This window comes from Arvicanthis niloticus, chromosome X (genome assembly GCF_011762505.2).
Source record: "Arvicanthis niloticus isolate mArvNil1 chromosome X, mArvNil1.pat.X, whole genome shotgun sequence".
NCBI classification, from domain to species: Eukaryota; Metazoa; Chordata; class Mammalia; order Rodentia; family Muridae; genus Arvicanthis; species Arvicanthis niloticus.
In genome coordinates this window covers 129,424,925-129,452,837 of record NC_047679.1, presented here as the reverse complement: position 1 = coordinate 129,452,837, position 27,913 = coordinate 129,424,925, and the positions used below count along the sequence as shown (strand labels likewise).

The window sequence follows — 27,913 nt, the reverse complement described above, 5'->3', positions numbered from 1 at the left end:
CAGCAGATTCCATGGAGAGTCTCTCTCACATGCCTTCCTCCCTCCAGCCATCCCCTGCCAGTTCACTTAATACCATCAGTGTTGCCAACTCTGCCTTGCCAAAAGATGACCGAAACACTAATACTGTAGTCACCAAGGAAACCAGAAGTGAGTCAGAGTTTCTCTTCCTTCCTGATTATCTGATTCTGTCCAACTGTGAGACTGGAAGACTGCACCATGCCAGGTATGCTTACTTTTGGGACTCAACTGGGAATTCTAGCATGTTCTCCTCTGTTCACAGAGCCCACATTCCCTTTTGCAAAGTCTTTGAGATGTGCTCAAAGCACATAACCAAATACATTTGTTTAGCAAGAATGATTTCTAATAGATGGGTCTAATCTTATCTCTTTCTTACTATTGCCAAGTACAAGGGCAGATGATTATCAATATCATTATTAAAGATGAAGTAGTATACTAAATAAAATGAATTGGGTTTCAACATTGTGGCTTTCATTTCTAACCTTGCATTTTCATACTTATCTCATGGTATGTAAGATGAAAAAAACCAGCAGACTTTTTTCTGCACTAAGGAGTTGGTATAACTGTTTGTTGTAGAAAGAATAAGTCTCTACAAGTAGAACAAAAGGTAGCATATGACAACTTATAATAAGGTACATGTAGATTTTGTGTGTGGATGTCTACATATCAATCAAATTTATTTGTTTTTTTTTTTCCTTCAGTCTTCCCACCAGATGTGATAACTGGTCAAATTCAGACCACTCATTGGCACAGATTTCATTTGATGATGTTTTTCTTGATGGTCTACAGCCATTTACTTCTAATAATTTGGTCCATCCCTTGCACTATGGGAAAGTATCTCAGGATTTTCCTTCCATACGGTCCCAGACTTCTTTAATCTGGAATAGAGAAATCAATGGTCCATCCAGGAACCCGGTGTCTTCTTCTCCATTGCTGGAATCTTCCTTAAACCCCACAGTTCATGTAGAAGGAAAACAAGTTTCCTTACCCAGTGGGGTAAAAGAACTGAACATTATGTCTAACACGCCACCTCCTCGTCCTCCTAAGCCAAGTTATCTCTATGAACAGTGCCAAGATCAGCCCATGTTGACTGGGCACAGCAGTAACAAGAAGCCAGGGTACATTATGGTGCCAAGAAGAATCTCCCTTTCTGGGTTAGACCATGTGGGGTCCTGTAAAGGTAAGTGTTGGGTGCTAATATTCAGGCACAGAATTATGGGCAAAAACTAGCCTTCACAACTCCCTATCATATCTGTGTCCACATGGTAGCATTCTTTGTTGAAACCAGTCCAGTCTCCTAATGAGGCTGAGTGTATGGTGAGAGCACAGAGAACTTTCCTGTTCCTGGGTACCTGTACTCCCCCTTTGAGCCTGGCAACTAGGAAAGATTAGTAGATTGCTAAAAATATTGTAAAGAGCTGGAACCCCAGTCCATTGTGAGTCCTTGCCCAGGTTGTAATCCGCTTATCGGAGACTGACCTGCTGATTTTTGTTTGGAGTCACCTGAGGACATACTTTAGCATGTATGTAAAAGATCATATGGTTTTGCTTCAGTTTGATCCCATTTTCTTCTCTGCCTATCACCTGCATAATGATCCTGGAGATCATAACTCCTATTTCTTGTCAATTTTGTTAGTTTCATTCAGCATTCCCAATTCACACATTCTTTTTAGATCCTGATTGACTATATAATAATTCTCATCTAGCCTCATTAATTTTGTCTACTGGCATTCTCTCCAGTGTGAATGACTTGCAGTTTTGCATATAGTGCCATTTTCTACCACTCTTTGCCCTTCCACTGCAGTTCTCTGAGGCTTTCAAAAGCTGCTTAGCAAGTGTCTTTACTGGCTTTTTAGTAAACTCTTTATTGCTTCTTTGGGCGTTCTTATATTTTACCATGAGCTCATCAGACTAATCATCATATTCTTTTCTTTTATGCCACCCTATGGGTCTCAGACAGACACAAACCCCCTTATTCATCCTCTCTCTCCGCTTTCTCTCTCTCGCTTTCTCTCTCTCTCTCTCTCTCTCTCTCTCTCTCTCTCTCTCTCTCTCTCTTCATTCCAAATACAATCACACACTATTACTAAGACCATATATCAAAGGAGTTTAGTCAAAGTGTAAGAAAGGCAAATTGGTTTTCAAATCTCTCATTCTGAGTAAAAAAAAAAAATAAGTCACTCTGGAAACAAAGTCCCTAATGATGAAACTAAAATGACACAAGTTACTTCCTTCAGACAACCCCAGTGAAATAGGTGTATGCTGGTTGCACAGTGGTTCTTAATGCATAGGAATAGTGGGGGAAAATGTGGGCAAATAAAAGTAAGGAAAATTTGAAAACTGAAATGAATAAAGCTAATAGAATAATAGAATGTGACAACGAATTGAAAGACTTGAGACAATCATAAATTAGCCAGGTTGTATTTTTTCACACAATGACAGAAACAGGTTGAAATTGATGAAAATAGAGACAGTGAGTAGTAGAAGCAAACTGAGTTGGGGAAAGTAGAGGGAATCTGTGGAGTTGATCACTCCCTTTCCATTGCCATCCACCTGGATGTGAGGTTTATGTGTGGAAGCAGCACTGGGAAAGGACCATTTTGTTCATCTGGATGTCCATCCTGTGTTGGAGCTCCCTGCACTGGGAAGGCTGTCCTGTCCCCTCTGTCATAAAGGAAACCCATGTGTATGAGGGTCTCAGTCTGAGCTCTGCTTCCTATCCTCAGCTTACACGAATACCACATTTTTTTTTAAAAAAACCACTGAATCTTTCTGTCTTGATAAAAGTCAGAATAGTTTCACCTCCTGTTATTTACATGCAATCTGTGAAGATGATCACAGATTATTTAGCACACTCAGCCATCCATATTTTACAGGAGATGCTCAGAACTTGCTTATGTTATATAACTAAAAGTTTAGACCTTTTGATCATGTTCCTGGCAACCACAGGACTAGTACCCATTTCTATGAGTTAATCATTTAAGACTTAACATGTGAAGGCCATACAGTAGTTTTTCTTTGTCTGGTTGCTTTCATTTGCTATGTCCTTGCAAGTGAAAAGATTTTCTTTTTTTAAAAAGTTAATTAATTAATTAATTAATTTTAAACTCCAAATTTTATTCCCCTCTCGATCCACCCTCTGACTTTTCCACATCCCATACCTCCTCCTTCCCCCCCCCCCCCGTCTTTACAAGGATGTCCCCACCCCCCACCCCCCACCTCATCAGACTTCTAAACTCACTGGGGCCTCCAGTCTCTTGAGGATTAGGTGCATCTTCTCTGACTAAACCCAGACCCTGCAGTCCCCTGCTGTATATGTGTTAGAGGCCTCATATCAGCTGGTGTATGCTGTCTGGTTGGTGATCCAGTGTCTGAGAGATCTCGGGGATCTGTGTTAGTTGAGACTGCTGATCCTCCTACAGGGTCGCCCTCCTCCTCAGCTTCCTCCAGCCTTTCCCTAACTCAACCACAAGGGTCCCAGCTTCTGTTCATTGGTTGGGTGCAAATATCTGCATCTGACTCTTTCATCTGCTTCTTGAGTCTTCTGGAGGGCAGTCATGATAGGTCCCTTTTTGTGAGCATGCCATAGTGTCAGGCCTTGGGACCTCCCCTTGAGCTGGATCTCACTTTGGGCCTGTCTCTGCACCTTCTTTTCCTTAGGCTCCTCTCCATTTCCATCCCTGTAGTTCTTTCAGACAAGAACAATTATGAGTCAAAGTTTTGATTGTGGGATGGCAACACTATGTACTTTATAACTTCACTCTCCCTATGTCTGGCATTTCATCTAGGTCCCTCCCTTTGAGTCTTCAGAGTCTCTCACCTCCCAGGTTTTTGGTGCATTCTGGCGAGTCCCCCCAACCTCCTACCTCCCGATATTGCCTGTTTCCATTCTTTCTGCTGGCCCTAAGGACTTCAGTCCCTTTCCCTCACCCAATACCAGATCAGGTTCCCCTCTTCCCCCAACCTCCCATCCACTTTCCCTCCCTGGTCCCTCCCTCCCTCCCCAATATCCCTTCATGTTAAAAGTATTGGAGAGATCAGGAATTCAAGGCCCATACCTAAACATAGTAAAAGCAATATACAGCAAACCAACAACCAATATCCAATTAAATGGAAAGATACTTGAAGCGATCTCACTAAAATCGAAAACAAGACAAGGATGCTCACTCTCCCTGTATCTATTCAAGATAGTACTCAAAGTGCTAGCCAGAACAATAAGACAACAAAAAGAGATCAAGGGGATACAAATTGGCAAAGAAGAAATAAAGCTATCGATATTTGCCAATGATATGATAGTATACATAAGAGGCTCCAAAACTCTACCAGAGAACTTCTCCAGCTGATAAACAACTCCAGCAAAGTGGCCGAATATAAAATTAACTGAAATAAATCAGTAGCCTTCTTTATACAAATGATAAACAGGCTGAGAAAGAAATTAGGGAAACAACTCCTTCACAATAGCCACAAATAATATAAAATATCTTGGGGTTAAAAAAAACCCCTGAACTAGCTATTTCAAGTTCCCCTTTAATTACTGGAGGTCAGGCTTCTATCCCTGCCTTGGCAAGATTAGAATCACCATGGCCCTTCTATACTTGGAGAAGGGAGGAGATGTCAGGGGCAGCCCTGCTTATACAATGAAGGCCTAAAATCAGCCATAAGCCTAAAATCAGCAATAGACCTGGGATACATGTCTGCTAACACAAAGTCTTGGTTCTCTATGGAAAAACACTGAAACAGATGGCTATAAGCTATTGTAAACAGGCAGCTTTTGTGGAAATTTACCAGTCTGAGTAGTAATAGACCTTGTAAATAGGCAGCCTTGGTGGATAGTACCAACTTAGATAAGGACAAGTGAATCATAGACAGAGTCATAGTGACCTGACCCATGAACCTTCACCCAGCTGACACCCTGTTCTGAAAGATATCTGTACTCCCCCTGAACACCTATGCTCCTATGTCATCCCCTTCCCCACATCCTGCATTGTTGTGTTTATAACCCCTGTGTTAAAAAGTAAAAATTATGATTTGATAATAATAATAATAATAATAATAATAATAATAATAATAATAATGAAAAGAAAAAAGAAAAGAAAAAAACAACCCAGAACTGTGAAAACAATATTTAATGGTAAAAGAACAGCTGGGGGAATCACCATTCCTGACCTCAAGCTTTACTACAGAGCAATAGTGATAAAAACTGCATGGTATTGGTAGAGACAGGCAGGAAGATCAATGGAATAGAATTAAAGACCCAGAAATAAAACCACATTCTTACGGGCACTTGATCTTTGACAAAGAAGCCAAACATATACAATGGAAAACACAAAGCATCTTCAACAAATGGTGCTGGTCTAACTGGCTGTTGATATGTAGAAAAATAAAAATAGACCCATATTTGTCACCTTGCACAAGGCTCAAGTCCAAGTGGATCAAGAACCTCAACATAAAACCAGATACACTGAATCTACTAGAAAAGAAAGTGGCAAAGAGAACTCATTGGCATGGGGGGGGGTTCTAAACAGAACTCAATGGCTTATGCTCTAAGATCAAGAATTGATAAATGGGACCTCATGAAACTGAAAAGCTTCTGTAAGGCAAAAGACATAGCCAATAAGACAAATAAGCAACCTACAGATTGGGAAAAAAAACTTCACTAACCCCACATCTGATAGAGAGCTAATATCCAAAATATATAAAGAACTCAAGAAGCTGACCACCAAAAGTTTTCCTATTTTTATTTTTATGGCTGAATGACTTTCCATTGTATACATGTATATGTTATGGTGTGTAACTATGATGCCATGTGTGTGAGTGTGTGTGTGTGTGTATACATACACACACATATATATACACATACACACACATATATATTAGTATATATATACATACACACACTCATATATATATGAATGCGTATATGATACATTTTTTCCTTTTACCTGTTGATGGCCATTTTGCTGCTAACATATCTTAGTGTGGGTCTGCAGATGTCTTTTTTACATACTGATTTCATTTCATATTATCCTGGTACTGGGACAGCTGTATTATATTGTAGGCCTATTTTTAATTTTTTTGAAGAAGCTTCATATTTCTATACTAATTTATATTCCCATCAATGGTATGTAAGGGTTTGCCTTTTTGTGAATTCTTATCTGCACTTGTATTTTTTTTGCTTATTGTTTTGTCATTTTATGGTTGTTATTATAGCTGGATTGAGGTGATAATTTAATTTTGAACTTCCCTGTTAGTTAATAATGTTGAATATTTTTCATATATTTGTTAACAATCTATTGCACTCTTGGAAATATTTATTAATCTTTTTAAAGGTTTATTTATTTTTAAGTATATGGGTATTTGCTTGCATATATGTCTATGTACAAATGTGCAGTGCCTGCAGAGGCCAGAAGAAGGTGTAAGATCCTTTGGAACTAAATGTGAGCCAATGTGTGGATTCTAGGAACTGAACTCTAGTTGTCTAACAGAGCAGTTAGTACTCTTAACCACAGAGCCATCTCTCCAAACCCCACTGATCATTTTAAAACCAGCAGTCTCAATTAACTGGACCCCTGAGATCAGATACTGAGCCACCAACTAGGCAGCATACACCAGCTGATATGAGGACCCAACACATATACAGCAGAAGACTGCCTGGTCTGGGACAGTCAAAGAAGGTATACCTAACTCTCAAGAGACTGGAGGCCCCGGGGAGTTTAGAGGTCTGGTGGGGTGGGGGAATGGGTACATCCTCGTGGAGACAGGGATGGGGTGGGGTGGGGAGGAGGTTGGGGATGTGGAAGTTAGAGTTAGAGGGTGGACCGGGAGGGAGATAAAGTCTGGATTGTAAAAAAAAAAAAAAAAAATGCAAAAACAAAACAACCCTGAGATACCACCTCACACCAGTCAGAATGGCTAAGATCAAAAACCCAGGTGACAGCAGATGCTGACGAGGATGTGGAGAAAGAGGAACACTCCTCCATTGTTGGTGGGATTGCAAGCTGGTACAACCACTCTGGAAATCAGTCTGGCAGTTCTTCAGAAAACTGGACATAGCATTACCTGAGGACCCAGCTATACCACTCCTGGGCATATACCCAGAAGATGCTCCAACATATAACAAGGACATATGCTCCACTATGTTCATAGCAGCCTTATTTATAATAGCCGGAAGTAGAGTTAAAGGTGGTTATGTGTTGTCTAATATGAGTACTGGCAACTGAGTTGGGGTCCTCCATAAAAGAAAAATATGCACTTCTAACTGCTGAGCAACCTGCCCAGCTCTTAGTCTATCTGTTTTCATGTAACTTCATTGGTTATTAGGAATACTCCTCTAAAGAACCCAATACACATGGATGTTTCCTTTGTTTTGCATGATGCTCCATCCCTGAGTTTCTTTCCCAAACTGAATGATGCCATGATGTCTTTGAAACTCCAGAACTGTAAGATATACATTTTTTGCAACACACACAGTACTTAGTTATAAAAAGACAAACCACAGATAGTTAATTTTTAAGTCCATTATACTTAAAATATTTTCTTAATGCCTCACCTCAAACAATTTTAACTTTATAATCTATTTAACATAACAAAGAACTTAATCTGACAACAAAGCTTTATAATATCTAATACAGGTTTTATTCCATGGCTAAATGTTCAGAAAACTTGGGATTATTTCGCCTCTTAAGAGAAAAAATAGTTTTTTAAGTTCAACTTACTATGATGAGTAGTATATGGTTTTGTTCTATTTTGTATAAAATATCAAATATATAACAATTAAAAATTTTGAATAAAAATTAGTATAAAAATTAGATATTTGCTTTTTTATTGTGAGTTTTTGAGTTCCTTATAATATAATGGCATGTATTTACTATTTATGTTTATTGTTTATTTTCAAAGACATTTTATTTGGATCTATTTTCATTTTTCTATATACCAACAGTTATATCAGCACCATTTATTGAAGATGCTTTCTTTTTCCGTTGTATATTTTTGGCTGCTTTGTCAAAGATCAAGTGACCATAGGTGTGTGGGTTCATTTCCAGGTCTTCAGTTCTATTCCATTGATCTTTCTGCCTGTCTCTGTACCAATACCATGTAGTTTTTATCACTATTACTCTGTAGTACAGCTTGAGGTCAGGGATAGTGATTCCCCCAGAAGTTCTTTTTATTGTTAAGAATAGTTTTTGCTACTCTGTTTTTTTTTTCATATGAATTTAGAATTGCTCCTTTTCCTTGTCTTTGAAGAGTTGTGTTGGAATGGATCTCTCCATTCTCTGAGGTCTTCTATATTTTTTCTTTCAATCCACATAATCTTTATATAGAGTATATATATATATATATATATATATATATATATATATATATGTGTGTGTGTGTGTGTGTGTGTGTGTGTACATATATATATACACACTAGCTTTCTGTATTTTTAAATGGTTTATTTTTATTTTATGTGCATTAATATATGCATGTCTGTATGAAGGTGTCAGATCTGGAGTTACAGGCAATGTTGAGCTGCCATGTGGATACTGAGAATTGAACCCAGGTTCTCTGTAAGAGCGTCCACTGCTCTTAACTGCTGAGCCAGCTCTCAAGCCCTCAGCTTTCTGTATTTTGATTAGAATTACACTGTATTTATAGATGAACTTGGAAACGGACATCTTGACAATATTGATTTACTTATAAATCAATAATTTTAATGAAAATGGCATATTTCTCTATATATTTAATTAAAATATTTATTTTGTATATTTTTAATATATGTGTATATCTGTGTATGGGTATGTGTACATGTGAATGCAAGTACTTGTGGAGTCCAGAAAAGGTCATCAGATCTATGGAGCTGTATCACAGGTAGTTGTTAATTACCCAACTTGGTGCTAGGGAATCAAAGTCTGAAAGAGCAGCATATTTTCTTAACCAGTTTCAGGGATTCTTCTGTCTATACTGCCATCACTGGAGTTACATATGTGGGTTGCTGTAACAACTTTTATGTGGGTGCTGAGCCTCCAAATTCAAATCCTAATGCTTGCAAGATAAGCAATTTACCAACTGAGCATTTCTATACCTCCTCCATTTATTTAGTTAGTTGATTTGTTTCACCATATATTTTCAATTTTACTCATATAGATTTTGTACATCTATTGTTAGGTTTATATCTAAGTAATGTATTTTATTTAAGGGAGTACTAGTATAAATTATATTGCATTTTTAAATTCAAATTCTACTTGTTCATTGGTACTGTATAGGAAACTGATGGGCTTATGTTAACTTCATTTCCTAAAACCCTGAAAAGATAACCTATTATTCCAGGAAAAAATAGTTGATTTTTAAAAAGATTTCTTTGTAATAATGTCATCTGTGGATTTTTGTTTTTGTGAGATAAAGTCTTAAGTTGCCCAGACTAACTTCAAACTCACTATTGTACCCTATGTCAGACTTGGTTCTCCTGCCTAAGCCCCCTGACTGCTGAAATTAGACATGCGCCACCATGCCTAACAAGAAAGATAAGTTTAATTTCCTCCTTCCCATCTGTATATTCTTCTGTTTATTGTCATATTGTATTTATTATTATTTATAACACAATGTTAAAAACAGTGCAGAGGGGAGACATCCTTGAATTTTTCTTTTCTTTTTTTCTTTTTTTTTAGGAAGAATATTTTGAATTTCTTACCATTAAGTATGGTGTTAGCCATAGATTTCTTTGTAGATTTTTCATTTCTTCTCTCCACCCCTCACTTCTTCCTCCTTCTCTCCCTTTCTCCCTCTCCCTGCTTACCATCTACTTCACTAGCTTTCTTCCTTAGTACTGGAGACTGAACTCCTGGACTTGATCTAACTACATTGCCTGCCCTGTAGCTTTCATTATCAAGTCGAGGAAGTTCCTCATTATTCCTAGTTTACTGAGAGTTTATTTTTAGAGAGGGGTTGGATTGGTTATGTGCATATAAGTGCTGGTGCCTATAAAGGTCAGAGGCATTTGATCTCTTTGAAGCTGGAGATACAGGGACTTATGGTGTTGTGGTACCTGATGTGGGTGTTGGGGACTGAATTCAGGTGCTTTACAAGAGCAAAATATGCTCTTAACCACTTCACCATCTTTCCAGCAGCCACCTCCCCTTTAAATCATGAATGGGTATTGGATTTTGTTACATTTTTTTCTGTATCTGTAGATATGGTCATGTAATTTTATTAGCCATTTTTGAGTATCACAAAAAGTTTATTTTGCAAAAGGTGTCTTATGAAAATGCACACAACCCAATTTTACACACGAGTTAGGCTTTTGGGGGAGAGGCATGAACTTCTCTGCCAAATACCCATCTTTCCAAGGCTTCTAACATAATGACTCAGTTTCCTCATATACCAGTGTTATTCTGCTGCCCACTAGTTGTCATCATGCACAACATTCATAAGGAGATCAAAGCCCCACAATATTACTAGGACTTTATGTGGAATATGGTAATTGATTTTCAAATGTTGAACCTAGACTTCCATAACTATTATAAATCCTACTTGATTGTGTTATCTAATTACTTTAAAGCATCATCAAATCGAATTTATTAATATTTTTAGAACATTTGCCTTTATATTTGTTAAATATCTTGGTTTACAGTTTCCTTAAAATCCCTCTGGCTTTGTATTAGAGTAATTCTAGCCTTATTGACTATGTTAAGTATTCAATATGCCTTATGGACATTTCTTCTTTCAGTTTAACCACTATTCTAAATTTTATCTCACTTTCACATGCATATTAACAAGTTCCCAATTCTAGATTAGTTCAAATACTCTGTCTTCTCCTGCCTATACCTGAGTCTTTGATTATTGTTGCAGAAAGATCACAATCAGTGACTCATGGTAGTAGAGCTCAACTGGGCCCATAATGCTGCCCACAATGCTGCTAAATTTGTTTTTTCTTTACTTACCTCAATGGGTATTTCAAACACTTTCTCCCGAGACCCACAGGTATATCTCCACTATCTCCAAGCTCAGAAGATTCTTTTAATACATTTAACAAACACTTGTTAATCACTTGCTGTATTTACTTCTCATTTATGAAGAGAATCAAAACCATCAGGCAACTTAAATTTCTTTAGAGTTTGAACTAATTTTTCCATTTCTTGGGAAATGAGTTCTGACTTCCAGCTACATTTAATAGCAAGCTTTTTGTACAGAAATTATGTATTATCCTTCCCTGTTTCTCTGGAGCTATAGATACAGGTCCTGGGAGGATAGGATCTTGGACTTTAGTTTCATTGGATATTGTCATACAGCACTCACCACTTGAGCTTCTATCTTTCAGGTGATGTACAAAGCCAGTCCTTAAGACAACTAGATAAGCGGCTCAGTTTAAATCTGGTATGTTTGGCTCTTGCATTCCTTTAAGTTTCAATTTGACCAGAAAGAACCTGACCTGTATGTGATGCTTCCTTTAAATCTGAAATTCAGCACTCTGAATCTCTGAGAACTCTTCTAGTAAACCCCCAAAGATTTGAACTGATTTGGAAACTTTTGGATTTGATATTTCATAAGGACCCTTCAAAGGCAGTGAATTAAGCTTTTGCTTACTTGGGGTTGCTGTTAAAGCACCATATTATACTTGAAGCATGTATTGTTACTTTATCATTGCTGTGACAAAATATCTGATAGAAGCTGCAAAGGAAAGGGTTTATTTTACCTAATGATTTAAAAGGGAGAACATGGCAGAGTTCATGGTAATGTGGGTTGCAGCTGGAACTCACTTAGATTTCTCTTTTTCTCATTTATATTCAGTTCAGGATTCCAGCCAGGAGTTTAGTACCATCTACATTCAGAGTGGAACATCCCTTTTCTGTTAAACCTCTCTAGAAATGCCCCTAAAGATATGTTTCCAGTGAACTTGATAATCAGAATTAACTACCACAAAAATTCATTAATTAAAAACCTTTAGTGTCCTAGTTTCAGATCTCAGAGAGATGTCACCTATCATCATATGATTTCAGAGGCAGACCTTTAACTAGATGGTTGTTCAGTTTTCCAGAGGAAATTCACAGTTCCTTTGGGGTAATTTGGAACTAAAACTGTATCACAGCTGTATTACCTACTACTATCAATGTGCATTTATGGCCTATAGTTTCCAACCTATACTTGTTCTGTCTTGCAGCCATGTAAGTTTTCACCGATGTATCCCACAGCTTCACCTAGTGCTGAAGACAGCTATGTGCCCATGAGCCCCAAAGGCACTGCTTCTGAACTTAGACCCCACTACAGCCAAGATGACTACATTCCAATGAGCTCAAGCATGTTGCCTGAGTTACCTGCAGACTTGGAGCCACCCCCAGTGAACAGAAATCTCAAGCCCCAGAGAAAATGTAAGGCATTTGCCTAAGACTGCTATGTTGGGTAGAGTAGCAAGCTACTTCCTTATAATTCTTAGAAAGAAATAGATGAGGAAGAATTAAGAGATTGGGGTATTTTTAAAAAGATTTATTTATTTTATGCACATGAGTACACTGTAGTTGTCTTCAGACACACCAGAAGAGGGCATTGGAACACATTACAGATGGATGTGAGCCACCATGTGGTTGCTGGAATTGAACCCAAGACCTCTGGAAGAGCAGTCAGTTCTCTTAACTGCTGAGCTATTTCTTCAGTCCTGGGGTATTTTTTTTATTCCAAGATTGTTATGATAAAAAGACTCAGGAGACATAAAGATACTGTGGCTCTGCAAATGCAACCTACAGAGGGCTTATTTTTGCCTACTTCCATAATGAAGTCAGAGGAGTAAGTGATGAGAATCATAATGGAAGCCATCAGACATCTCATTTAAATAACACTAGAATGTATAATACTGGCCTTCTGGAAGGCAGCCAACAATGGTCTTTGACAATTCCTTAATGTCCTTCATACTCAAGTACAATTTATAATTTTTTACCACTCAGCAGAGTGGTGGTGGGGGGGGACTTCAACTATGAACCATATGACTCCTGTGCATTCAGGGCATCTTTTCACCCTTCTGGTAGAAGGCAGCACTTCTGGTAGTAAAGGGAAAAGATAGATCAAAGTGAACTTTTTAAAATTTATGTGAGATTCTTTTATGTATGTGGATATATTACCTGCATTTATGTCCTGTGTACCACATCCATTCAGTGTCCATGGAGGCCAAAAGTGTTCATCAAATTCCCTGGAACTGGAGTTATAGATAACTAAGTTGCCATGTAGGTGCTGGGAACAGAACCAGATCCTCTGGGAAAGCAGCAAGTGCTCTTAACCATTGAGCTATCTGCCCCTTAAAGTGAATTATTAACTTTATTCTTACTTACCTTCATTCACTTGCCCAATAGGCTACATGATTACAAGGAAACATTTGGTGCAATGGCCATGATCTCTGACACAACATATGATATTCTTCTGCCTCTCATTGCTCTTAGAAAAGCTGCCCCATTCTGGTGGCCATGCCCAAAGCTGCTAACTGAGACCTTACTCAGGTCTAGCCAATTCTAGCTACACCTTTTTGGTTTGTAGGTCAACCACTTGTGTAGAATGTTAGCCATGAATGTAGTGGTGTGTTAGGCTGGATAGTATGCAGGAATGAAAATTGAGGAGGTCTTTGGTCTGAGGAGGAGGATAATATATCAAAACCACCTGGAAGAAACAAGAAGCATTGCAAAGTCAGTACTAAATGTAACAGACTCTGTCTTGTGGGGTATAGAGGAAATAACTAGCTATTCTAGTCAGAAGCAACATCAGACAATTTTAAACAAAGGATGGACTTAGGGATAAAGACTTGGTAGGTTAGGTGAAAGGTCAGGCAGTAAGAACAGGTGAGCTGTGGGATGAATTTTGGAGTTCATCTAGGAAAGAACAGGTGGTGAAGCCTGAAGACAGGTGATTGGTGTCATGCTACTAGGAGAGCCTTTCTCCCTAGGAACTTCATTCATGTGTTTCCCTCTCCCCAGCCCAGACAGTTGCTTAGACCAATAATACCTGAGAAAACAACTGGGCAGCAGGAAGATTTCTTGTCAGTATGTCTTTTAGCTTATGTAGTTTAGTGGAGGAAATAGGCATCAAAGCAACCAAATATGCCACTGATGCAAGTACTAAGTACAGAGGCTGCTGCCTTGAGCAAGGCAAAAAGAACCCTGCCATTTGGGATCATAGTCTAGACTTTGGTCAAATAATCACAGTTATTGTTTCATCATAAATCCCAAGTGAAGTACATGGATGATGAGCAAACAAAAGCATGAGGCTTGTGATGAGGGATCTGACACAGTCTAGAGTTCAGAGGCCACCCAAAGCAGGGGACATTGAACTGAGATGTAACTGGGCAACAACATGAGGGAGAATATTTTAGGTGGAGATAAGGAGACTAGAACCTGGTAAACATCTCTGCCTCTCAAAAATGTAGAGTGTCTGGAATACATTGATCTTCTCAAGGCTACAAATTTCTGCATATTTGGTTAATAATTCTAACACTTGATTCATGACTGATAGACTGAGACTCCAATAACTGTATATTGACAAAATGTATGGTTTCATTTTTTTTTTTTTTTTTACTTCTAGTGTGTCATAAGGCCGCTTGTTCAATAGTTGTTCATATCCCCAGGGAATCAGGCAAGAGTGGAATGTTGAAGTTCTCACTCATCACCAGTAACTCCCGTTAGTACATTTGAATTTGACGTGTAAAGAAACTGGATTGTGAAAGCTTTTACAATCTTTAGACTCTCTGTTTAAAGTTCCTAAGCGTTATCCTTACTGAATACTGTGCACTGTTTTTTTTTTTTTTTTTAGCACGGCCACCTCCCTTGGACCTGAGAAACCTTTCCACCATCCAAGAACACACATCTCTGACCGGGACTCACACTGTGTCTTGGTAAGCCTCAGACCTTAGGTCTCTTGAGGTTGAAGCTCATTTCATCTTGCTTAAGAGAGCCAAAGGAGGATTTAGTTTTGTTATCAAGAGCCACAAGTGGCTTCTACATCAGGAAGGAAGCTGTGTGACTGAGTTTCTCTGGATTTTGAAGCCTAGAAATAAGAGCAGTGTTAGGAACTAATTTCTTTTCCTGTTGTACCTGTTCTCTGCAGAACTCTTTCCTTTGTTGCATGATCTTGCTCTGTATTAGTCAGGGTTCTCTAAAGAAACAGACTGATAAAATGAACACATATAGATATTAAATGGGGGTTTGTTAAAATGACTTACAGGCTATGGTCTGAGTTAGTTCAACAATGGCTGTCTCCCAGTGGGAAGGCCAAGAACCCATTAGTTAGTCTATGATACTGGATGTCTCAACAGTCCCAATCTGGTACTGGAGTCTCAGGGAAATCCCAAAGGGATGTTGATCTTCAGTCTACATTGGGATCCCATGAAAGTAGGTTCTAACGCCAGTGAAGGAATGCCTCAGGAATGAAATAGATGAACTTGTCAGTGAGAAGGAAGGCAAGCAAGCAAAAAGCAAAAGCTTTCATCTTCCACATCTGAGCTGTTGTCAGAAGGTATTGTCCAGATTTAGGGTGGGTTTTCCCACCTAAATGATTCAATAAAGAAAATGTCTCACAGGTGTGCCCAGATGCTTTGGTTTTAGTTGATTCCAGATGTAGTCATATTGACAACAAAGATTATCACATACACTAAGCTTGTTTACATGCTTCAATCCCAGCATCAACAAGGATAGACTCTTTTGATCCAAATGCAGACATTTAAGGGAAACAAAATTATGAATTTTGTCAAATTGGAATCATCCATGGCACAGAGTGCACAGACAGTACTACTAATTGGGGTTCCAGAAGCTCAACTTAATGAATAATATCTAAGAAAAGAGTTTTCAGAGAAAGTGAGATTGTTTATAAGCTGGATAGACAAACCTTAACACATCTGTGCCTGCTCATCTTATCTTCTACAGGGTGCATTTTCTGAATCTCAGGCTAGCCCAGGAGTTTCTTGGCAAACAATAAATGCCATAGGACACGGAACATTTTTTGAGATAGGAACTGGTTGGCCTGGAGCTCACTATGTAGACCAGGAAGGCCTTGAACTCATAAAAATCTGCCTGTCTCTTTTGTACAAAGTTCTGGGATTAAATAAAGGTAAAAACATATAAGACCCTATTCATGTGGACATGCTAACTTTGTAAAGAACTCTTTTTTTGTTGGATATTTTATTTATTTACATTTCAAATGTTAGCCCCTTTCCTGGTTTACCCTCTAGAAGCCACTTATCCCATCCTCCCTCCCCCCTATCCCACCCACCCACACCAGCCTCCCTGCCCTGGCATTCTCCTACAATGGGGCATCGAGCCTTCACAGGACCATAGACCATTCCTCCCATTAATGTCCAACAAGGCCATCCTCTGCTACATATTTGGCTGGAGCCATGGGTTGCTCCATGTATATTCTTTGGTTAGTGGTTTAGTTCCTGGAAGCTCTGGGGGATCTGGTTGGTTGATGTTGTTCTTCCTATGGGGTTGCAAACCCTTTTAGCTCCTTCAGTCCTTTCTCTAACTCCTCCACTGGGGACCTTGTGCTCAGTCCAATGGTTGGGTGCGAGTATCTGCCTCTGTATTTGTCAGGCTCTGGCAGAGCCTCTCAGGAGACAGTTATATCAGGCTCCTGTCAGCAAGCACTCCTTGACATCCACAATAGTGTCTGGGTTTGGTGTCTGTATGTGGGATGGATCCCCAGGTGGGGCAGTCTCTGGATGGCCTTTCCTTCAATCTCTGCTCCACACTTTGTCTCCATCTTTACTCCTTTGAGTATTTTGTTCCCCCTTCAAAGAGGGACCAAAGCATCCACACTTTGGTCTTCCTTATTGAGCTTCATGTGGTCTGTGAATTGTATCTTGAGCTTTTGGACTAATATCCACTTATCAGTGAGTGCATACCGCGTGTTCTTTTGTGACTGGGTTACCTCATTCAGGATGATATTTTCTAATTCCACTCATTTGTCTAAGAATTTCCTGAAGTCATTGTTTTTAATAGCTGAGTAGTACTGCATTGTGTAAATGTACCACATTTTCTGTATCCATTGCTCTATTGAAGGACATCTGGGTTTTTTCCCCAGCTTCTGGCTATTATAAATAAGACTGCTATGAACAAGGGTGAAGCATGTGTCCTTGTTATTTGTTGGAGCATCTTTTGGGTATATGCCAGGAGTGGTATAGCTGGGTCCTCAGGTAATGCTATGTCCAAATTTCTGAGAGACTGCCAAACTAATTTCCACAGTGGTTGCACCATCTTGCAATCCCACCAACAATGGAGGAGTGTTCCTCTTTCTCTACATCCTCACTAGCATCTGCTATCACCTGAGTTTTTGATCTTAGACATTCTGACTGGTGTAAGGTGGAATCTCAGAGTTGTTTTGATTTGCATTTCCCTCATGACTAAGGATATTGAACATTTCTTATGTGCTTCTTGGCCATTCAAGATTCCTCAATTGAGAATTCTTTTTTTTTTTTTTTCTTGGCTCTACACTCCATTTTAAAATTTTTCTTTCTTTTGTTGTTGTTGTTTATTTTTTGATCTTTTTCTTTTCTTTTTTTTATTGGATATTTTATTTACACTTCAGATGCCATCCCCTTTCCCCATTCCCCCCCCTTAGAAAACTTCTATCCCATGCCCCCCTTTTTTTGCATTTATACACTTTTTAAAAAAATGTTAATCAAAGGCTTTATAGGTTTGGTAATGCTCAATCAGAGGTGTAACCCACTACCCAACCTAGATATATCAACTATCTTTGACTGGTGGAGATACATGAACATCTGCCTCCCTGTCTCCCCCCTCTTTCTCTCTTTCATCACCTATCTTCTCCTCTCCTTCTTCTCCTCCTCTCCTTACTCCTTCTCTTCCTCTCAGTACTCCTCCCACCTTAGCTCCTCCTACATATCACCCTTCCTGTTAAAATAAAACTTTTCTCTCAAAATACAATTAGAGCATAATTATGCCAATTTGTACCAGTGAGGTACAAGATAGTCCTAATACCCAATCCATCATTTTGTTGACTAACCAGAACCTCTGTCATCTATCCTAACTAAAACACTTAGTTCTGAACCTGGCTTTTTCCTTGGCTTTAGAATGAATGCACCCCATTTTTAAAATAGGGTTTTTTGGTTCTCTGGAATCTAACTTCTTGAGTTCTTGGTATATATTGGATATTAGCCCTCTATTGGATGTAGGGTTGGTAAAGACCTTGTCCCAATCTGTTGGTTGCCTTTTTGTCCTATTGACAGTGTCCTTTGCCTTACAGAAGCTTTGCAATTTTATGAGGTCCCATTTGTCAATTCTTGATCTTAGAGCATAAGCCATTGGTATTCTGTTCAGGAAATTCTCTCCTGTCCCCATGTATTCGAGGCTCTTCCCCACTTTCTCTTTTATTAGTTTCTGTGTATCTGGTTTTATGTGGAGGTCCTTTATCCACTTGGACTTGAGCTTTTTACAAAGGGATAAGCGTGGATCGATTTGCATTCTTCTACATGCTGACCTCCAGTTGAACCAGCACCACTTGTAAAAATGCTGTCTTTTTACACTGGATGGTTTTAGCTCCTTTTTCAAAGATCAAATGACCAAAGGTGTGTGGGTTCATTTCTGTGTCTTCAATTCTATTCCTTTGATCAACGTGTCTGTCTCTATACCAATACCGTGCAGTTTTTATCACTATTTCTCTGTAGTACCGCTTGAGGGCAGGGATGGTGATGAGAGCTTTATTTCCAGGCCTAACTACAGAGACACTTAGCCTGTTCCTCTGTCTTAGGAGGAAGTGGGAGATTAATATACTGTTTCTTCTTGTCTTGTGAGATGATTGAGTAAACTTTCTTATTTCTCCTGTCTAGTTTGGAAACAAAAAGACCCCAAGGAAATGGGGAGGGGTTTTTGTTTTTTGGTTGGTTGATTAGATTTTACTTTGGAGTATTTCCTTATTCTGACAGCTACCTTTATTACTTTGGGACATTTTTATTAATTTTGTGTTGTTTGCTAAATAAATGCATTTGTCTGTGTTGCATGTAAGGCTTAGGAAAAAATCAATTAGGAAGCATTTGCTCCAGAGTGGGACAGGCCTGCTGGGAAGTGTCTTCTTCAAGAATTGCTTGGGCCAAAAGGAAGCTGTGTCTGGAAGAAGAGGGTTCAACCCCCACAGGGCTATGTCTATTCCTGGCTATTCTTCAAAGCAGCTGTAAGACTTTGCATTGACTTCATCTGTATTCTTTCGTCTTAGCAATCGAACCAGCTTTCTCTCTCCACAAAGAAATGGTATTAATTCTGCAAGATTTTTTGCCACTACTTCCAAAGAAGAAAAAGAAGAAGAAGAAGAAGAAGAAGAAGAAGAAGAAGAAGAAGAAGAAGAAGAAGAAGAAGAAGAAGAAGAAGAAGAAATGGTAATCTTGTGAGTTTTGTGTGTGTGTTAGTTTGTGTGTGTATGTGTGTGTGTTCCTTTTCTTCTCCAAATCTACAATCTTGGGAGTTCATTACAACAAATGCACATTCCTCAAAAGTCTATGTGCAGTCATAAAGCATGTCTGATTATAAAACTGGGTCACTATTTTTTTTAGGTTGGGAGAAAATCAATTTGAAGCTAATTTCCTCCTTTTGTTTTTTAATGTGTATTTTAAGTGTATGCATGTACATTGTGTGTTCATGTATATAGCATAAAATGTGTACATATTGATGCATGTGCACATGTGTATGCACATGTGTGTGAGGGCCAAGGGTTGACAGCAGGAGTGTTCTACTACCTTGATTCATCTTCTCTCTCTCTGTCTCTCTGTCTCTCTCTCTATTTCTCTCTCTGTATCTCTCTCTCCTTTAAGTTAATTTTATTATTTGCTAGGCTGCCTGACTAGAGACTTTCAGGGATTCATCTATCTTCTCCTCCCCAGCAAGTACCTGAATTACAGATGTATGTAATTATGCCTAGCTTTTATGTGGGTTCTACAGATCTGAATTCAGACCCTAACATTTGAGTGCAAACCACTTTATCTTCTGAGATACTCCTCAGCAACCTTGAGGAGTGGTTGTCTTTCTTATGGTACTCAGTTCTTTATACCAGTTGAAGTCCACAATATTTCAGGAACCCAGGACTAAAGGTTATGTTATGAAAAATAGAAATGGTAGCCAATCCTTTGTTCAAAAACTGTGATGTTCTGTTTGATTCCAGTGGGTCTGTAGTTAATTTTCTAAATGTCCAAAGTCCAAGCTGTGAAAATACATCTACTAGAGACTTTATTTTATAAAAATATCTACCTCTAAACTTTCTGGACATTCATGTTTTAGGATCTTTCTATAGACTTGAGTGGGTAGAGATATAACATCTTTCTGCTTTGATAAGACATTCACAGTTCAAAAGTGCAATTGAAAAAAATGGCGCAAAAATTGGTGCAATGAGGGAGCCCTTTAGCCAGAACTATGCCTATTCACAACACAGTAACAGGGAGTTCCAGAGAAAACTTCAGTATGAACATTAGATTTTTTAAAAGAGATGATATTCAAGACACTGACAATATGCTCTTGAAAAGATAATCTTATTCTCCTATGCAAGAGGATACAAGTCAATTAAAACACATTGTATTCATTATGAAAATTTAAAAGAATATATTAAAATAAGTACCACATATACTAAAATTGGAATGATACAGAGAAGATTAGCATGGCCACTGTGCAAGGATGACACTCAAATTCGTGAAGTGTTCCATATTTCTACTCAATGATAACTTGGTCAAGGAAGAAATAAAGAAAGAAATTAAAGACTTTTTAGAATTTAATGAAAATGAAGGCACAACATACCCAAACTTATGGAACATAATGAAAGCAGTGCTAAGAGGAAAAATCATAGCTCTGACTGCCTCCAAGAAAAACTGGAGAGAGCATACACTACCAGTTTAACAGCACATCTGAAATCTCTAGAACAAAAAGAAGCAAATACACCCAAGAGGAGTAGATGGCAGGAAATAATCAAACTCAAGGCTGAAATCAACTAAGTAAAAACAAAGAGAACTGTACAAAGAATCAAAAACAAAAACCCAGGAGCTGTTTTTTTTTTTTTTTTTTTTTTTTTTTTTTAGAAAACCAACAAGATAAACAAACCCTTAGCCAGACTAACCAGAAGGCATAGATAGAGACAGTATTCAAATTAACAAAATCAGAAATGAAAAGGGAGGCATAACAACAGAAACCAAGGAAATTTTAAAAAAATTTATCAGATCCTACTACAAAAGGCTTTACTCAACAAAACTGGAAAATCTGGCTGAAGTGGATAATTTTCTAGACAGATACCAGGTACCAAAGTTTAATGAAGAGCAAACAAATCATCTAAACTGTCCCATAACCCCTAAGCAAATAGAAGTAGTCATTAAAAATCTCCCAACTAAAAAATTCCCAGGACTGGATAGTTTTAGTACAGAATTCTATCAGCCCTTCATAGAAGACCTAATACCAATACTCTTCAAAGTATTCCACAAAATAGAAACAGAAGGGACACTACCTAATTTGTTCTAGGAAGCCACAGTTATGCTGATACCTAAACTACACAAAGATCCAACAAAGAAAGAAAACTTCAGATCAATTTCCCTCATGAATATCAATGCAAAAGTACTCAATAAAATACTCACAAACCAAATCCAAGAACACATCAAAACCACCATTCACCACAATCAAGGAGGCTTCATCCCAGGGATGCAGGGATGGTTCAATATACAGAAATCTGTTGCAGCCCGAGCTGCCCCATGCTTGGGGGCCAGAAATGTTGAGAACCGCACTACCCCAAGTTTGGGGGCCAAAATGTCTCAGACCATTCTGTCAATGTTGGGACCCACACTGCCAAGAGCCTTGGGGGCTAAATTGTTAGAGCCTGCACTGCCCCAGGCTGCTCTGGTCCATGGTCCGGGTTCAGCAAGAGAGAGAGAGAGAGTTGAGGACGGACATGAAGAATGGAGACCAGACAGAGTGTGATTCGATCCCATTTATTCTTCAGTCTCTCTTTCTAGTCCAAGTTCCAAGTCTTGAGTTCCTAGTCCCTAGTTCCTAGTCCCTAGTGCCTCCAAGTTCCAAGTTTCCAGTTCCAAGTTCTTTCTCCAAGTGCTAAATGCCTAATCTCAAGTTGCCTGTCTCGAGTCTCAAGTGCCTACTCCAAGTGCCTAATACTTAATAATCATAATTTCTTCTGTCTGCATCTTGCCTTTTATATGTCTCACTTCTAAGCCACACCTTTAAGTCACACCTTTAAGTCATGCCCTTAGGTCTTGTCTCTAAATCTGATCTCTAAGTCTCGCCCTTAAGTCTTGGCTCTAAATCACAGCTTTAAGTCTCACACACCCAAGGGAAGATCCTGGGTATCTAAAGCAAGATGTTATCAGAGTGTGCTCAGCTGTTGTAGGCTGTTGTATCAAGTTTCTTGTCAGGGTATATGGCTCAAGATGGCTGCAAGGATGATAGCCGCCTTCTGTCGGCTCCCCACAGAAATCCATCAACATAATCCACTAAATAAACTCAAAGGAAAAAAGCACACGATCAATTCATTAGATGATGAAGAAGCCTTTGACAAAATTCAACACCTCTTCATGTTAAAAGTCTTGGAAAGATCAGGAATGCAAGGCCCACACCTAAACATAAAAGCAATATACAGCAAACCAGTAGTCAACATCAAACTAAATGAAGAGAAACTTGAAGCAATCCCACTAAAATCAGGGACTAGACAAGGCTGGCCACTCTCTATCTATTCAATATAGTACTCAAAGTCCTAGCCAGAGCAATTACACAACAAAAGGAGGTCAAAGGGATACAAATTGGAAAGGAAGAAGTCAAAATTTCACTACTTGCAGATGATATGATAGTATACTTAAGTGACCACAAAACTTCCACCAGAGAACTCCTAAACCTGATAAACAACTTCAGCAAAGTGGCTGGATATAAAAATAACTCAAACGAATCAGTAGCCTTCCTCTACTCAAAGGATAAACAGGCTGAGAAAGAAATTAGGGAAATGACACCCTTCACAATAGTCACAAATAGTATAAAATACCTTGGTGTGACTCTAACCAAGCAAATGAAAGATCTGTATGAAAAGAACTTTAAGTCTCTGATGAAAGAAACAGAAGGAGATCTCAGAAGATAGAAATATCTCCCATGCTCATGGATTGACAGAATTAATATAGTAAAAATTGCCATCTTGCTGAATGCAATCTACAGGTTCAGTGCAATTCCCATCAAAATTCCCAATCAATTCTTCATAGAGTTAGAGAGAGCAATTTGCAAATTCATTTGGAATAACAAAACCCCCAGGATAGTGGAAACTATTCTCAACAATAAAAGAACTTCTGGGGGAATCACCATCCCTGACTTCAAGCAGTATTACAGAGCAATAGTGATAAAAACTTCATGGTATTGATACAGAGACAGGCAGGTAGATCAGTGGAATAGAATTGAAGATCCAGAAATGAACTCACATATCTTTGGTCACTTGATTTTTGAAAAAGGAGCTAAAACCATTGAGTGGAAAAAAGGACAGCATTTTCAACAAATGGTGCTGGTTCAACAGGAGGTCAGCATGTAGAAGAATGCAAATTGATCCATGCTTATCCCCTTGTACAAAGCTCAAGTCCAAGTGGATCAAGGACCTCCACATAAAACCAGATACACTGAATCTTATAGAAGAGAAAGTTGGGAAGAGCCTTGAACACATGGGCACAGGGAGGAATTTCCTGAACAGAACACCAATGGCTTATGCTCTAAGTTCAAGAATTGAAAAATGGGACTTCATAAAATTGCAAAGCCTCTTTAAGGACAAAACAGCAACCAACAGATTATGATAAGATCTTTACCAACCCTACATCCAATAGAGGGCTAATATTCAATATATACCAAGAATTCAAGATGTTAGACTCCAGAGAACCAAATAACCCTATTAAAAATGGGGCACCGAGCTAAACAAAGAATTCTCAACTGAGGAAACTCGAATGGCCAAGAAGCACCTAGAGAAATGTTCAAGATCCTTAGTCATCAGGGAAATGCAAATCAAAACAACCCTGAGATACCACCTCACACCAGTCAGAATGGCTAAGATCAAAAACTCAGGTGATAGCAGATGCTGGCGAGGATGTGGAGATAGAGGAACATTCCTCCATTGTTGGTGGGGTTGCAAACTGGTACAACCACTGTGGAAATCAGTCTGGTAATTTCTCAAAAAATTAGAAATAATACTACCTGAGGACACAGCTATACCATTTTTTTGGTATATATCCAAAAGATGCCCCAACATATAATAAGGACATATTCTCCACTATGTTCATATCAGCCTTATTTATAATAGCCAGAAACTGAAAAGAACCCAGATGTCCTTCAAAAGAGGAATAGATAAAGCAAATATGGTACATTTACACAATGCAGTACTATTCAGCAATTAAAAACTGTGACTTTGTGAAATTCTTAGACAAATGGATGGAATTAGAAAATATCATCCTGAGTGAGGTAACCCAGTCATAAAAGAACACACATGGTATTTACTCACTGATAAGTGTATATTAGCCCAAAAGCTTGGAATACCCAAGATACAATTCACAGACCACATGAAGCTCAAGAAGAAGGAAGACCAAAGTATGGATGCTTCAGTCCTACTTAGTGGGGGGGAACAAAAATCATCACAGCTGGTAGAGGGTGCGAAGGACTTGGGAGGAAGAGAAGAGGGGGAAGGGAAAAGAGGGGAAGAATCAGGTATTGCAGGAGATGGAGGAGATGTACAGAGGTTTATGAAATTGAACAAAGGTGTTTAACAATGGGGGATGGCTAACTGGGGGTAACCACCAGAAAGTCCCAGATGCCAGGAAAGCAAGAGACTCCCAGGACCCAAAGGGGATGACAATAACTGAAATACCAAACAAAGGGGAGAAAGAACTTGTAGAGACCATCTGCAAAGGCTAGGTGCGACTACCCACCCTTCTCAAAAATTTAACCCAGTATTACTCCTGTCTAAAGAAAAATATGGGGACAAATAGTGAAGAGACTGAAGGAAAGGCCATCCAGAGACTACCCTACCTGGGGATCCATCCCATATGCAGACACCAAACCCAGTAACTATTGCTGATGCCAAGAAGTACAGTGCTGACTGGAACCTGATAGGGATGTCTCCTAAGAGGCTCTCCCAGTGCCTTACTGATACAGATGTGGTGTTTGCAGCCAACCATTGGACTAAGCATGGGGACCCCAATGAGGAAGTTAGGGGAGGGACTAAAGGAGCTGTAGGGGTTTGCCACTCCATAGGAAGAACAACAATATCAACCAACCAGACCCCTCAGAGCTCCCAGGGACTAAATCACCAACCAAAGAGTACACATGGGAATGAGGGGAACCCATGGCTCCAGCTGCATATGTAGCAGAAGATGGCCTTATCTGGCATCAAGGAGAGAGGAGGCCCTTTGTCCTGTGGAGGCTCAATATCCCAGTGTAGGAGAATGCTAGGAAGGTGAGGTGGTAGTGGATGAGTGGGGAGAGAACACCCTCATTGAAGCAGGGGGAGGGGGAATGGGATAGGGGTTTGTGGACAAGAAACCGAGAAAGAGGATAACATTTGAAATGTAAATACATGAAATATCCAATTAAAAAATGAGCCCTGGAGTTGAAATACATGTTTTGTCTTATTGCTATACAAATGTTTCATATATCCTTTAAATATTTGTGAACTTAAATTTTAGAAGACTAAAAATAATTTGAATGCTATTTGTACATATCAGTTTTTTGAGCCTTGTAATGTAAATAATTTGTAAGACTTCTTTGCCATTTTAATTGTATCTGTTTGTGTGTGCATGCACAAGCTATAGTACACATGTATAGGTCAGAGGAAAACTTGTGGTGGGAGTAGAATACCATAGTGTTAAGACTCACATTAATAAATTTTTATTATGGTATTATTATAATATGCCTTTTTGGAGTCTCTTGTAACCCAGACTGACCTTATCACTGTATGTAGTCCAAGTTGACCCTGAACTTTTAATCCTTTTGCCCCGACCCCCTAAGTACTCGGATTACAGATATGTGCCATCATGCCAGCACCATGGTGTTGGAAAATGGAGCACAGGTCTTCATGAGTGCTAGGCAAACACTGTACCATTCCAACTATTAATAAACCCTCAGCCACATAATACTCTGTACATGTGTATGTGTGTATTAATATGTGCATATATGTTCATGTGTGCAGCAGTGCACTTAAGAAACGTTAAGGGGCTGGAGAGATATCCCAGCGGGCTAGGAGGTGTGCCCCAGGCTTTTATGTGTCTTCATTTCCCCAGTACTGGGATTATAAATTCATATCATCATGCCTGGATTTTATTTATGTAGGTCCTGTCAATTAAACTCAGGTTCTCCTGCTTGAAAGGCAGGAAGTTGCTGAGCTATCTTCCTGTCCCAAACTTTCATTTTTCAGTTTGAAGAAAATATTTTTTCCTTTTTATTAGGGGATTTTTTTTGTCATACAATATGTTTTTATCATATTTTCTCCTCCTCCAACTCCTCTCAGATCCTCCTCATCTCCTTACCTATCCAAATTTATGTTCTTTCTCACTCTTAAAAAACACACACAAAGCTGGGCAGTGATGATGAATGCCTTGAATCCCAGCACTCAGGAGGCAGAGACAGGAGGAAATCTCTGCAATATAAGCCACCAACCATGCCAGATCTGCTTGCTCATCCATTCAAGCCACAGTGTAGGAGGTAGCAAATTAATTTCTAAATATTATATTGAGAAAATTCTATTAATGTATACTTATTGTACAAAGGAGTTTCATTATGGCATTTCTACATATGTATATAATATACTTTGATCATACTGTTTTATTAATCTTTTTATTTGTCTTTCCCCTCTCTGTCTTATGATGTAATACTAAAAATAAGATGAGCAAATGGATGAGAATAATAATTCCCAGTCCTTTCTCTTCCCTCTCTTTTCCAGGTCTAATTAACAACCAAACCTTTACAACTGGCTCTGGAAGTTGGAAGATGATAGTTCTGTGGGTTATTTCAGCAGTCCAAGAAGTCCTAGGTCCTTATAATAGGTGTTACCCATGAAAACAAGCCAGCAAGATCCCCCTTCAGCAAAGCTTTGTGTTAGTCCTTTTAAAAAAAAATTAAAATGTGTTTGTTTCTGTCTCTGTCTGTCAGTCTGTCCCTGTCCTTGTCGCTGTCTCTCTCTCTCCCCCTCTCTCCCCCTTCTCTCTCTCTCTCTCTCTCTCTCTCTCTCTCTCTCTCTCTCTCTCTCTCTCTCTCTCTCTCTCTCTGTGTGTGTGTGTGTGTGTGTGTGGTGGGGAGAGAGGTATGTGCTCATGATTGTTGGTCTTCCAGGAAGCCAGAGGCATCAGATTCATAACTTGGCCTTTCTCTCTGGAAGAGCAGTTGTATGCTTTTAACCATTAAGCCATCTTTCTAGCCCCATATGTTAGTCTTTGACCATTTGCTTTTGTTGTTGTTTGGTTAGTTTAGTTTTTGTTGTTATTTGGGGTTTTTTTTTGTTTTTTGTTTTGTTTTGTTTTGTTTCTGTGACAGGGTCTCACCTGTCCTGGAACCCACTACATAGACCAGGCTGGCCTCAAATTCACAGAGATCCATCCGCTTCTGCCTCCCTAGTTCTGGAATTGAGGATGTATGCCACCAGTCTCAGCTTTGACTATTCATTTTTAAATATGAGTGACAACAGTAATTTCATGTGACATTTTGAGAAAGCTATGACATGAAAGACAGGGGCCAAAACAGATGGGAGAAAATAAAACTGCTGGAAGGAAAACCCCCTTAAAAATTGTATTATTACCAATACTTAGAAATGAGTTATTAATATAATCAGCCATCAATATCTATTATGTTAATTAATAACATTAACAGATTAGAAGTTCATGCTGCATAACCAAGAGGATCTGAATTCAGATCCCTAGAACCTACATTGAAATATATGGACATGACAA

General features: G+C 38.9%; 1 protein-coding gene and 1 pseudogene across 5 annotated transcripts in view; both read left to right on the top strand.

Annotated features, from left to right (window-relative positions):
- The window catches only part of Gab3 (GRB2 associated binding protein 3), an 82,557-nt gene that overhangs the window by 49,992 nt on the left and 4,652 nt on the right, over positions 1-27,913 (top strand). For 2 of the 5 annotated variants that reach the window (XM_076919153.1, XM_034485758.2), the window contains exons 3-8: positions 7-223; positions 720-1,198; positions 11,315-11,370; positions 12,155-12,362; positions 14,782-14,863; positions 19,195-19,354. In XM_076919153.1, coding sequence (XP_076775268.1) covers positions 7-223; positions 720-1,198; positions 11,315-11,370; positions 12,155-12,362; positions 14,782-14,863; positions 19,195-19,354 — 1,202 coding nt within the window. Of the gene's footprint in view, positions 1-3; positions 224-719; positions 1,199-11,314; positions 11,371-12,154; positions 12,363-14,781; positions 14,864-19,194; positions 19,355-26,910; positions 27,065-27,913 lie in introns of all 5 variants that reach the window. The other 3 variants (XM_076919152.1, XM_034485757.2, XR_013106095.1) reach the window with 2 other exon arrangements.
- On the top strand, positions 20,580-20,674 carry LOC117695695 (U6 spliceosomal RNA; annotated as a pseudogene).